At 52.1% G+C, this 13,533-nt stretch overlaps 1 protein-coding gene and 2 long non-coding RNA genes across 12 annotated transcripts in view; 2 read left to right on the top strand and 1 right to left on the bottom strand.

Moving 5' to 3' along the window:
* Positions 1-21: 21 nt before the first annotated feature.
* Positions 22-13,533, top strand: part of CCNY (cyclin Y) — a 61,473-nt gene continuing 47,961 nt past the window's right edge. For 2 of the 8 annotated variants that reach the window (XM_072955213.1, XM_072955212.1), the window contains exons 1-2: positions 4,415-4,555; positions 6,364-6,488. Coding sequence is in view for 6 of the 8 variants with exons in the window: in XM_006217332.4 (XP_006217394.2) it covers positions 10,142-10,295 (154 nt within the window). In the remaining 2 variants the exon portion in view is untranslated. Of the gene's footprint in view, positions 710-1,065; positions 1,135-4,414; positions 4,556-6,363; positions 6,489-9,989; positions 10,296-13,174; positions 13,212-13,533 lie in introns of those variants that run through there. The other 6 variants (XM_006217332.4, XM_031670970.2, XM_072955209.1 and 3 more) reach the window with 5 other exon arrangements.
* LOC140691537 (uncharacterized) lies at positions 1,715-3,995 on the top strand. Its single transcript, XR_012067247.1, has 2 exons — positions 1,715-3,249; positions 3,437-3,995. It is a non-coding gene; the product is annotated as an uncharacterized lncRNA (long non-coding RNA).
* Positions 4,112-9,658, bottom strand: LOC140691538 (uncharacterized). 3 transcript variants are annotated; one of them, XR_012067249.1, is made up of 3 exons: positions 8,867-9,658; positions 6,835-7,075; positions 4,112-6,479 (listed from the first exon to the last, which is right to left on the bottom strand). It is a non-coding gene; the product is annotated as an uncharacterized lncRNA (long non-coding RNA). The 3 variants fall into 3 exon arrangements; XR_012067248.1 differs by having other exon boundaries at positions 6,835-9,658; XR_012067250.1 differs by lacking the exon at positions 6,835-7,075.

Raw genomic sequence — 13,533 nt, 5'->3', positions numbered from 1 at the left:
ATTCACTTACAAACCAAACCACAGGAGAATGACAGGTCTAACAGTTTGTCACCACTTGTCGGGGAGGTGGGTCTTACAGACGGAGCGCTAGGAACCTGGACGGAGTGAGGAGGTGACATCAGGCCTGGGAGGTGCATGACCTAGCTATGACACACAAGGGGCATTATTACAGTGTGAGGACTGCACCTGGGGGCACAGGGGCGGCCGAAGGGACGTGCCCCTCACCCAGGCAAGGACCACTGCGCCCACCCCACGGGTGGCTGGCGGGCAGAGGCATGGTGGTGAGCTGGGAGCCTGGCCGGGGGCCGCTGGGGATTGGGGGGTCTGGGAGTCAGGAGAAACGTCTGTCAGAAAGCTTGGCCAACAGAGACTGAAGCCAGGGAGACAGCAAGGCTAGGGACCCCAGGTGATCTGAGCAGAAGGCACCAAAACTGAGAATAAACAAGAAACTGACAGTTAAATCGGCAGAGGGTCACTGGAGGGAGTGTGGGGACATCGTGACCATGAGGCTTCCCTGTGCACCTTGACCTGGGAAGGTGCGCCGTCACTCTGTTGGCCCCGTGCCCTGGCTCCTGGGTCACGGCAGGTGTGCTGTCACTCCAGGTTCACGGCGAGGAAGCTGGGCAGTGAGCCCGAGCCCCCCGGGCACAGGGACACCAGGAGCTGAGCTGGGACTGGAACCACCTGCTCTGGAACTTTTTGCTGCCAGGTGAGCCTTGGTCCTGTCATTTTTCAGTGCTGAACATCTTCAGCCTAGAAAGCTTTTGTTTCTAGTAAATGTATCCTGTCCTCATGGGCAGCGAGCTGGGGGACAGGGACTCGTGCGAACAAACCCAGTGGAAAACACAGGCTGACTCCGACTCCATGGCTTCCTCAGCAGTGCGTGCTTAGGAAGGAGCCTCAGTTTCAGCAGACTTGGTCTTTGAACGTCTTTTCTAGAGACACCGGGTGTCCAGGGCCTCGCACGGAGACGTCCATTCAGCAGGGCAGGTTCTGTGCTGACCCTTAAGCCGGTGCTGGACTAACGATTCTTCCCCCAAATGAAAGTATTCCTCTGTTTTGCAGGCAATGAAGCGAGGGCTTTTGCATCTATGTTTGCAATCTACAGTGGAGATTTCAGAAAATCACAAAAATGTAAGACGCCTTTGTTTCTGTTATTTAAAGCTTTAAAAAAATTAACTAGAGAATGAATCTTGGTCACATTTTACTTTTCAACTGAAAGTTCCCTGACTTGATAGGTGAATCTTTAAACCTGAGTTATGTCTAGTTAGTTACAAACAATGTAGCTCAAGGCACTTTCTCTCCTAGAATGTTCTGCAAACACATGGTGAACACCAGGGTGGGACGGGCTCCCCTTCTTCCTAGGTCGCCTCTTACGGTGGGGAGTTCTCGCAGAGGAACTAACTGTGGAGCTTTCAGGAAGGTGCTCTGGGTCTAATGTGAGGGACAGAATGACACTGTGGCCATCAGGAACCAGTAAGGCAGGTTTCTCAAAATAGGGCTGGTGTGTTACCAGAGCACAGTGTTCTGAGACGGCGGCTGGAAGGGGACAGGACTGGGCTGCAGTCTGGACCTCCTGGGTGAAAATCTCTGGGAGAAGACTTGGGAGGCTGAGTGTGAAACAGCTCGGCAGACAGCAGAATGTCACTCTGGGCGTGTTACGTCCGTGAGCCCTGCATTTGAAGAGGGGAGACAACCTTCTGTCCAGGTCAGCTCTGCCTGATACACCCTCTTCCAGACCCTCCAGCATTTCTGTGACCACTTGATGAGAAACGTGTTACTTTTTAACTTCCTGAAGAGTCAGATTTCTGTGTGTTCAAAGGGTCCCTTTTCAGTAAATCAAAGTGCATCTGGGAGGATCAAAGGGCTCTCACCCACGTTCACATCCAACACCCAACTGAGACAGTTAACTCTGAGTTTGGGGAAGTTTGACTTGAGGCAGTGTTTTTCAAATTCAGGTATTTAACTGGACCCTTTTAAATAAAAAAAAAATGTTGACCTCAGAGTTTTAACGTAAGACTAACTTTTACAGTATTACATATATGAGCAAATGTAATATCAGATATAAACTATGAGGGTGTCGTATTGATGTCTGAAGTCAAAGCAAGATTCACAAATGAAATACAAACAAAACCATAAAACTAATAAAGATTCAAACTGGCAACACTGAGGGGACACAGATGATGGTGTTTGCTCAAACTAAATTGTGCGTGTTAGGTTCACAGCAGAAGGATGTGGCTTTAAGTCCAATTCTTTTTTTGATTGAGTGGTGTAGCTGCAGACGGGCTCTGTCTGCTAAATCAGACTAAGTGGGCTTCTCAGGGTGCCACCTGCTTGTCCTGTTTCTGGCTCCCATCGATGGCTGCCCCATCCCGCACTCCTCACCCCTGTGCATCAGGTGACTACACCTTCCTCTCATGACCATGCATCTGACTCAGCATTCCTGCTGACTCCTCCAAGTCTGTCTAAGCAAGCCAGGACTTCGAGGAGAACAGAATCTGGAATCATGGATTTCCGTTTGGATCAGAGCACAGGGCACACCCCAGATGCCACGCCTCCTACAACATGGACCCCACTCCTGCCATGGCCCCCACCCACCGGCCAGGCCCGAGTGGAACCTTCCCCTCCATCGCTCCGACTGCTACCTCCCCTCTTGGGGGTCCAGTGTCAAGTCCAGGCTCATATCAGGACTAGGTGGAGAAAGCAGTCAGTTGGCAAACCCTAAGACAAGGGTTTCCCCCAAGGCAAGGATTCTGAGCACTGGCCAGGCCTGGGGGTGCCAGGCAGGCTTCAGAAGAACACCAGGGCCTGGGCCTGTCTGAGCTCAGGCAGATGCCCTCGTGGCTCAGCATCACAGCCCGCGGGTCAGCACCTGGCCAGGCCTGTCACCGGGCACACAGGCTGGTGCCTCCTCTAGACCCAAATCCAGACTAAAGCTGAATGGAAGGAACATTTGGGACCCCTTAGTTACCTGACACCAAACAGCCCCATCTGCAAATCCTGGGGACTCCTGTGAGACTTGATGTGTTGAGAATGAGGCAGCATGAGGGTCACACCTAAACTTTCACAGATGGTCAGCATGAGTCCATCACAAACCGAGAACTTGGCTGATTATTTTTGGGACTGAGGAACCTGAGAGTTTGGATTATCCTGGATGCCTTTCCTCTGGATTCTCTACGAAGCAGACTGAGGAAACACTGTACTGACCCGGGGCCTCTCTGCACCAGTCTTTTTTGGAAGAGTTCTCAGGTACCTTGACCCAAGCATGATGTGAGAAAATATGTAGAAATGGAACATGAGAACATTCAGTGTGAGGAGGGAGGAGAGGGGAAGGGAAGGGAAGGGAAGGGAAGGGGAGGGGAGGGGAGGGGAGGGGAGGGGAGATTCAGAACAAGGAAAGCAAGATGCAAGAAACATCATTCAAAACATATTTTAGTTAAAGTGGCTGTGAGAGAAGTCTCGTATCTCTGCTTTTAAGAATGCTGATGACGGATAAAGAAGCTGTGGTATATTTATACAATGGAATACTACTCAGCCATAAAAAGAGGCAATGCCATTTGCAGCAACATGGATGGACCTGGAGATTGTCATTCTAAGTGAAGTAAGCCAGAAAGAAAAAAATGCCACATGATTTCACTCATATGTGGAATTAAAAAAAAAGAAAAAAAGACACAAATGAACTTATTTACAAAAGAGAAACAGACTCACAGACATAGAAAACAAACCTACGGTTACCAGAGGGGAAAGAGGGTGGGAAGGGATAAATTGGGAGGTGGAGATTTGCAGATACTAACTACTGTATATAAAAATAGATAAACAGTAAGTTTCTTCTGTAAAGCACAGGGAACTATATTCAATGTCTTGTAACCTATAATGAAAAAAATATGAAAACAAATATATACATGTATAAGTGAACTACTACGCTGTACACCAGAAACTGAAACACTGTAAACTGATTGTACTTCAATTAAAAAAATAAAGTGCTGGTGACAGGCTTGGGAGCTGTTCACAGCAAGTTTTCACACTGGGAGGATTAGGAATACATTGGGATTGTTAGCAGACTGAAGATACCTGGCAATGAAGATAAGCATGAAGGAACAATCTGGGCCTATTCTGTATAAACCTGTTTATTTTCTTGACAAAGGGGAAAGTTAAGTGGAGAAGCCAGCTGAGGGTTTCTACAGCAGTTCTGGTTGTGGATCTCTGAGTCATTTCTATTATCCCTTATTAAACTTAGGTTTGAAATTTTTGTGCTTAAGTAACCTCCTTGGAGACATTCCACCTGTGTCTCTCCCATGTGCTTGTGCAGCCGGAGCTCAGGGCCCTGGGAAGAGGGCATCACAAGGACAGTGCCAGAGGACTCCAGGTGTGTGCCTGAGCGGGCTTCAGTGCAGGTCTGAGGACAGACAGAGGCGTTGCGTCACTGATGTGGCGGACACGGTTGACCGTGTGGAGCCGAACTTCCCTAAGTGTTAAGGAGAAAGTAAGGCTTTTCAGGGCGGATGCTCCAAAGCCCGTTTGGAGCTTCTCAGAAGCAGGAGCACAGGTCCGGCAGGTAGGTTGCTGGAGGGGATCTGGCTTACAAATCCCACCTCAGCGTCAACCTCCTGGGCCCTACCAGTCTTCTTAAATGATTCTTGGAGACAGAGATGCCACACTGCATGCAGGACTCCCTGGACGTGCCTGGGGAAGCCGCGTGGGGACCTGTGGCAGACAGACTGGCAGATGCTAAAGGCTGCACTGGAGCTGGGCTGGAGAACGCCTGCAGGTGCCTGCATCAGCCAGGCACTGCGGAGGGCCGTCGCCTCCGCCACAGCAGTGCCCTGCGGTCGCGGGCGCTTCCCAGCGAGGGACACGGCTGTGGACCCACACTGCCAGCAGGTGGGGAGTGAGGGTGTCAGCCCTGAGGAAGGGGATCTGGGAGACCCACTCTACCCTGCTCTCCCATCAGCCCTTCCCTCTCTATGGTCTCACGCTCACTTGCACAACTCGACTATCCTTGTTTTACTTTAAAAGTGCGGTTGGGTTTTTCGTGCTGGGAACAGAGCCAGTTAACTGAGGTAAAGGTACATGGAAGTACCTGGCTCGGGGAGAGGTCAGTAACCCACCACCACACCCTCCCTGTTGGACTGGAAGGCCTTCTTGCTGAGTTGGAAGAGCACAGCTGGTGAAATAACCTTCCTACCCCCTTTCCAAAGCGTCAGGAGTTGTGAAAGGAGGTCCAGAAAAAAAAGTTTTTAAATAGGGAAGAATCAATTTCCACTACCCCCCACCCGCTCCGAGGTGTAGAAGTCCCTTGCTGACTGTTCTGAGGGCCCGCAGGGGCCGGGTCACCTTCTGAGGGAACAGGGTGAAGTCCTTAGGCCACTGCGAGCCTCACTTGGAACTGTTAAAGCCTGCAAGACACAAACCTAACTAAGATTAAACCAGAAGGGCCCAAATACTAATAAAATAACTACTGCCACCAGAGGGCCCAGGAGAGGCAGGAGCCAAGCAGGCCCCAGGGATGTGACCTTTAATCTAGTCCCATGGAGTCAGGGCAGTGGAGTTGCTGACCCCATGGAACCGTTTAGCTTGTTCATAAACGTCCTGAGTGCTTCTTTGACGTCCTGGAGTGGCTGACGTATGTATAGCCAGCGCTGCTGATTACTGCAGAGACACCCCCTTGTTCAGCCAGAAGACGAGCCAGGGCTATGCTGCTGCCGAAAAACGACACCGGCAGGTCCTGGAGGTCCCTTAAGGCATCACCAGTCTTGGAGGCCAGTTGTGGCCTGGGTAAGGTGTCTGAGGTTGCTTCACGACAGGCAGAACCCCCAGGGGCGGCCAGTCCAATGGCAGCCCCGAGTCCTGCCAGGATTAGCCCAAGTGCCCAATTCTGTCTGTTTTGCAAGGTGGCATTATCCATGGTGGCTCCTAGTCCTTTAGGTCCCAACTGTCCCAAAGTGCATTCTCCCTGGAAGTAGACATTGTCTAAGCACGGACAGGCCACTGCCCGGAGAGGCTGGGAAAAGGAGGAATTTGGGTTCCCTTCGAAGGGCAGTTTATTTTGCAGTGGACCACAGAGGAACAGGTACTCAGGAGGGGTGCAGGCTCACTGGGGTGAAGTGGAGTTAAACCAGCGACGTAACAGGGAAGCCCGGCTGGGCCTATTACTGCATCTGGGGGGCAGGTGCAGCCATTATAGAAAACAGCACGGAGAGTCTTCAAAAAATGAAAATAGACTTACCATATGATCTAGCAATCCCACTCCTGGGCATATATCCACAGGGAACCTTAATTCAAAAAGACATCTGCACCCCAATGTTATAGCAGCACTACTTACGATAGCCGAAATACGGAAGCAGCCTAAATGTCCATCGACAGATGCATGGATAAAACAAGTCGTGGTGTATACGTACACAGTGGAACACTGCTCAGCCACAAGAAAGAATAAAGTGATGCCATCTGCAGCAACATGGGTGGACCTGGAGATCATCATTCTTAGTGAAGTAAGCCAGAAAGAGAAAGAAAAATACCATATGATATCACTCATATGTGGAATCTAAAAAAAAAAAGATAAATGAACTTATTTACAAAACAGAGTAACTGTCACAGGCATAGAAAACAAACTTACGGGTGGGAAGGGATAAATTGGGAGTTTGAGATTTGCAGGTACTAACTACTATATAAAAAACAGATAAACAAGTTCATAGTGTATAGCACAGGGACCCCTATTCAATATCTTGTAGTAACTTACAATGAATATGAAAATATATGTATGACTGAAGCATTATGCTGTACACTAGAAATTGACACAAAACAAAATTAAAAACAAAACAAAATATATATATACACCAGCCCATGATTTCTTCCGTACAGCCCCTTTCCAGCGTTCTCCCATTCCTGTAGGGAACACTGGACGGCTGGGGAGGCCAGGGGCTCAGTCACTCAGGCCGTGACATGGTCAGGCTCTCGTGACTGAGCTGCACGTTCTGCCGCTCCATCACTTTTGTTATCTCCTTGGCGTATAAAGGATCCGTCTTGCAATGGTTCCTCCAGGGAATTACTGACACCTGGGCCAGGAGCAGCACTGCTTCTGAAAGAGCCAAGATCAAATCTGTATGTTTCATGGGAGAATTGCTGGCAGTTAACATTCCTCTCTTTCCCAGTGGCAGCATGAGTGTGTAGCACGTGAAGTCCAAATTTAGAATCAGAAAGAACATTTAATTCCTTACCTCCCCCCCCCCCCCCCACTGCAGAGCTCTCATTCACCACCAGGTTCAGCTTCCTGGACTGACGTCTGGGGTGCTGGGCTCTGGCATCCATGGCTTCATCTGGACTAACATCCTGCCATTTAGGTTCCCATCACTACAAAACCACTCCTGTCAGTAAACCACTAGACTTCAGGGCTGTCAGGAGGTTCGTCTAGATCTGCTGGAATAAGCTCGTTCGATTGTCTCTGTACACCGATGTGAAAGATCTCCATTTTCAACAGCTGGGAGAAGAGTTGCTGTGTCTAAGCCTTGGCACACCTTTAAAGTACTATCGAGGGTGTCCATTAGGAGAGGGTGATATTTTGCTAACTCTCCCCTGGTTAACCAGTGGTGTCCTTTGGCTTCTAACAGACTGCACATGATGAAGGGTTAAAACCTCTAGGTGTTGTCCCAGGGTTAGGGACAGGTTAGCCTAGACGCCTCACTGGCCAGTAGGGCCGTGGCTGCTACTGCTTGTGGGCAGCTGGGCCATTCCAGGGCTACTGAGTCCAGCTGTTTGGAAAAGTAAGCCACTGGCCTTTGATCTGGTCCCAGCTTTTGGGTCAGGGCTCCTAGTGCTGTCACTGACCACTCATGGACATGGTGAAGTCTTTGTCTAAGTGGAGAAGCCCCAGGTGTTGCTGCCCTGCTCAGCTCGGGCTTTAGAGTCTCCAAGGCCCACTGGTGTTGCTGCTCCACTGCAGGCTTCCCTGCTTCCCCCAGGCTTTGGCTGTAAGGCCGTACTGTGGCATCTAGATATGGCAGAACCAGCCACTGCAAGAAAGCCTTGGAGCTGTCTCTTTGTGGTTGGAGACGGTGAGGCACCAACTGCTGTCTCCTGGTCTGTGGCCAGGGCTCACGCACCGGAGGCCGTACCAATCCTAAATCCTGGACACGTTGTGAAATCCGAGCCTTTTTGGGGAAGGCTTGACATCCCTTTTCTGCCAGGAAATTTAACATTTTAACAGTATTCTGATCTGAACCTTGCCTTGTCTCACTATTCATAGATCATCAACATATTGCAACAGAGTTCCATCTTTCAGGCTGCTCCCTCAGCTCCCTTGCTGAGGTGCTTCCAAAGACATGGGGGCTGTCCCGAAAGCCCTGTGGAAGCACTGTCCAAGTGTGCTGAGTAGCCTCCAGGGTGTCAAGGTCCCTCCATTCAAAGGGAAAAAGGTACTGGGAGTCTGCATGTAGGGGGTGACAGATGCATACTTGAGGTCTAACAGAAGTACTGAGCGCTAACCCCCACCCCCCACACACTTAAGGCCTCTGGCTTTAAAGGATATGGCCTCTTCCAGAGGTACTTCCCCCCAGGCTTTAACTCTGTTTTCAAGGGGGATCATGCTTTGCCTTGCTTGGTACCGATTTATCTGAAATCACAGGCTCTACCTATTCCCTACTCTTGGGGAATATTTTGATGACCAATAGGCAGGTCATCTGGGCTTACTAACAAATTTATTCCCTGTTCTGATTTTCTGTCTTCTTGGGCCTCACTCTGTTTTAAGAGTATACTAGCTCCCACTTGACTTAGCAGATCTCTTCCCAGAAGGGGGTCAGGCAATTCCGGCTAATAATAAAAGGAGTGAGTAATGATCCCACCTCACAGGTTACGGGGGTGTAAACTGTCTCACCTTCGGCCGCCCATCACTCCTCGTTACAGTACAGTCCCATTTGGAGAGGGGGCCGCAGGTCAAGCCAGGTCAGGATCTCACAAGGACATCCACCCATTCCAACAAACAGCAATAGTACAGTTCCGAGTATGAAGCTTTTTAAAATACGGACTAACACAAGTATAAACGTTTAACAAGAGACAGGGAGCACAGGTTAAACTCGTCCAGAACTGGAAATGTTTGCGCTGCCTTTGGCAAGACGTCCGTACGTTGCTGATGCCGTTAGTTACCTTAATTTTCTTCCCGGTTAGTACCTGCGTCCGCCACTAACACGTCTTATTTCTGGGCCTCAACTGAGGCCCTCACACAGAGAACGGGCTGCGCCTGGTTTCTCCTGCTCAAAGCGCTCTGGACCCTCGGCTCCTCTCAGGACGCCTCCCTGGCCACTCGGAAAGGGTGGGAGGGTTGTTCGGCTGCTTTGTTCTGTCCCCCAACAGGTGAAGGTGCACCGTTGCAGGGCAGTGGGGCTGGCAGGCCGGGGACCACCCCCCGAAGTCCCAGAACGCACACCGACAGCGTAGGCAGGGGAGCAGGTGAGGCCGCGCTACCTAGCGGACACCTGCGGGGAGGCGGGCGCCGCCCGGGCCCGAGTGCACTCCCGTCCCGCTGCGGCGGCTCGGGATGGGAGAGCGGCCCGTCCTGTCCAGCTTCCGCCCAGCGCTTAGAAGAGACAGAAAGATCCACCCTCCGCCTCGCGGCCCCCACCCCGCAGCCCCGGCACCGCGCTCTGGTCCCGGAGTCAGACCCTCGCGCCGCCTCCGCGCTGTCCGCGCCCGCAGCGCCCGCCCCCGGCTCGTGGGCGCTTCCGCTTCTGGGTCAGAGGGCGGGGCGGTGGTGCAGGGCGGGCGGGGCGAGGAGGGCAGGGCCGCCGGCGCGGCAGGGCGGGCCCAGCGTCTCCCGCCGCCCAGGCCCGGACCCAGCGTCGCGCCTCCCGCCGCCGCGTCCCCGCCGCCCGCGTCCGCTCCGCCTCCCCGCGTCCCGAGCGGCCGCGCCCCCTGAACCGGAACCGTTTGCGGCCGCCGGCTCGGAGCCGGGCCGACCGGGAAGCGGAGGCGGCTGCGCGGCGCCCGCCATGGCGGCGGCGGGGTGAGCCGGGCCGGGCGGCCGCAGTCGCGCGGGCACGGGCGCTCCTCCGCCGCGGACAGGCCGCCGGGCCGGCGAGGGGAGCCGGCCGCCCATGGCGAGGCCGCGCCGCCGCCGCCGCTGCTGACCGGGGCCGCGCCGGCCGGGCCCGCCATGGGGAACACCGCCTCGTGCTGCGTGTCGTCCAGCCCCAAGCTCCGCCGGAATGCCCACTCGCGGCTGGAGTCCTGCCGGCCGGACGCCGAGCTGAGCCGCGAGGACACGGGCTGCAACCTGCAGCACATCAGCGACCGGGAGAACATCGACGGTGAGTCGGCCGCGCGGGTGCCCAGGGCGGGGGTGAGCGGGCCGGGCCCCGGGGCGCGGGGGCGGCCGGGCCGCGGGGACGCAGGTCACATGCTGGAATCTGAGTCCAGCCGGCGAGCTGGGCTCCCCGGACCCTCGCAAAATGAGCCCTCCCCTGGCCCCGCGACCCCAGCGACGCCGCAGGGTTGGGGTGAGGGGTTGCAGTCCCACGGCTCCACCTGAACGCTTTACGTTCTCTTTACAGTGTTACTGTCAGTGCTTTGCAGGCAGCTTTGGGCCGGGGGCGAGCCGCAGTCCTGCGAATTCCGGACTGATCTGAGTGACTTTGGTTTGGACTGGTGTTTGCAAAGGAAGTTAGAGGACTGATCATTGCACCTAGTGATGGTTGTCTATTTTCCTGGTCTTGCAGTAACTTCACTAGTAGTATTTCCGCTGTAAGGTGCGTGGCTTAATATCTACAGATGGGTAGTTTGTACATCATGCCGTTTATGCAATTTTCAACTTAAAAAACTTGAAAGTGAAAATACATGTTTGTGACGTGTTGAAATTTCTTTTTTTTTAAAGCCACCTAACCTCACAGTTGCTGTGGTTGAACTCATTTGAAAAACATTTCTTGTGTGAATGAATTGGCAGAACCCTGTCGTAATTCCTTCCTGTCACTTTCAGGCTGGTGCATTCCATCCAGTGTGCAAAGCCAAGTTTAAACTCTCACCGAAGGGAAGAATTTTTTCATTGTTTGGCCTCTTTTAATTTCTTTTAAATAGTGATTTCATCTCTTTAGCATAGAAGCTTTATAAAAGAGTACCATGTGTGAAAGAATTCTGTCTGGTTTATGGCAGACTTTTAGTAAATTAGGGTTCAGTATGACATTTCTAGTGGTGGTATTTCAAGCTTCCATTATTTTAGCCTACTCTTTAGCTGTCTTTGAACTACAGCATGTAGAAGGATATTAAGGCCAGTATGTTTTGATCACTGCTATGGCCCCAAACACCTGAAAGAATAAAGACTGAATAAGTGTTGTATTTTAAAGGAATGAATGAATGAGTGAATGAATGAACGACTTTGTCATAGGAAATCATTACCCAGTCCTATACAGTGTTGACAGGCAAAAATATTTGGAAATAATTTCTCCTTTATGTTGTGTCCTAATTTTGGATAGAGGCTTTGAGTTTTAAATAATGGGTTGAAATAATACAGATAAAAGGTGGTCCTGGCGCTCTGGCGGGCCGTTCTGACGGGTGCGGTGGTGGCTTGTTTTAGTTTGCTCACGTGACGTGGAGCCTCTTCTCATTGTACTTGTTTGCCTGCATTTTACAAGCGATAGTTTTAAAATTGTGGTGGGAGCTGAGCTCTACCAGAACAGGGGCCTAGGGCAGGGCAGGTCCTCTTGCGCAGAGGTGGACTCCCCACACTTCAGGATGGGCGGTGAGCAGCTTTTCCTCTGGGCGGGTTTGGAACGTGCGATTTGTAGGGCTGTGTGTGGAGGGACTAGTGTGCTTCCTTATCAGAGAGCAGAGAAGTCACATGGGAAACAAGGCCACAAAGCAGGACGTCTGCGTTAGGACTGTCAGCAGGTGGGAGAGGCAGGTGGGCTCACGCTGACAGAGCACCTGTCCCGGCCGAGCTCGGGGCACGGTACAGGCCCCTTGGCCCCGAGGGAGGGCAGGTGGGGCTGGACCTTGGAGCCTGAGTGAGATTTTGGTGGTGGCAGAGGAGGAGCCTTTCAGGACGGGGAGAGTGGTCTGGATACCTTCCACCTATCCGTTCAGTCCCGGGAGGGTGGAGGCCGGCCACCCACGTTTCCATCCAGGTGACCAACCTGCCCCGGCATCCAGCAAAGAAAGCAAAGAAAGCAAACCTCTCATAAAAACGTGTAACTATCTCAGAGCACCTCATTCCGGTCTTTGCCCTGAATTCCTTTCACGCAGTAGGTAGACCTGGGTGGTGGACAGCATTCTTTGTTTTGTGCCTTAATATATATGCCCTTTTGAGAAAACTGCTCCATTGGGCTTTCCCCTGTTAAATTTATCTTACCTGGTATTTTTATAGGATTCTCATTAGTGTACTGAATCAACTCAGGTGAGCTGAACACATGCGAGAATGAGCAGTTGCAGCACACTTGTGGGGTTGAGCCTGCTCGTGTGCAGTCGAGTGTTTTCCTGTGTCTGCACACTATCGCGTGTGTGTGTGTCAGAAACTGGACCTCAGAGGAATCAGTATTTTATTAGATTAGAGGTGACCAAATGTCTTAATAAAGTATGTTTGAATTCTTTCTTGTGTAACTCTAGACTTTGCCAACCACTTTTGAAAATGTTTGAAAGTGTGACCTGTTCTGAGTCAGAATTCCCTGGATGGCTGTTTGAAAATACGGATTTCTAAATCAGTATCTGCAGGGCGGCTCTGCAGAATGTGTTTTCAGTAAATTGCTCAGGTGGCTTGTGCTAAAGCCGTAGCTCCTGTGAGCCTCGCAGCAGCCCCTGGATTTCCCGGGTGAGGGTGTTTGCTCAGAGAAGAGGTTAGTTGTGTCTGTCACCCCCCCTACCCTGCCATGTTCTTCAGACACTGATAGGGATTTGCTCTGTGACTGGAAGCTGGCTGGTGATGAAACCTAAATTGAACACTTTTTTTTAACTGACGTATAGTTGGTTACAATGTGTCAGTTTCTGGGGTACAGCTCCATGTCTTGGTCGTACGTGTACTTGTCCTCACATTCTCTTTCGTGATAGGTTACTACCAGATGTCGAGTGTGGTCCTCCGCGCCATGCAGAGGAAGCTGTGTTTTGCCTGTTAATTACTTGCGGTGGCTGGCATCCGCACATCGCGAGCACTTTCACTTGGCGAGCTCGGGACGTTGCGTGATAGATGAGGGCCCGTCCGCTCATGGTCGCTGGCTGTGCGGCCGCCCGGTCGTCCACAGGTGAGCTAAAATGCTGCTCGCCTTCCTTGTCGCTGCTTGTCTTCCCTTGGGATGGAAGCTCTCAAACCCTGCTCACTGTTGATGGCCCCGCAGGAGTTTGCTTCACTTGCCTTGCTGTGAGGTTTTTAAAGAAAGACTGGATTTCTTTTCCTGCCATCCCCACCCAGCCTGTGTGGCCCTTCAGAGCAGGGACCGCATATGGGTGAAGTTGCTAACAGCCCTGCCAGCCCAGGAGGGGCCACAGAAGCAGCGCGGTGCCTGGTTATGGCCCGCTGACCAGTGGCAGGGGACCCCCTCCTTTCTGTTCCCGCTCTTGCCACAT

This window comes from Vicugna pacos, chromosome 35 (assembly GCF_048564905.1).
Source record: "Vicugna pacos chromosome 35, VicPac4, whole genome shotgun sequence".
Taxonomy (NCBI): Eukaryota; Metazoa; Chordata; class Mammalia; order Artiodactyla; family Camelidae; genus Vicugna; species Vicugna pacos.
This window is presented reverse-complemented; position numbering and strand designations above follow the sequence as displayed.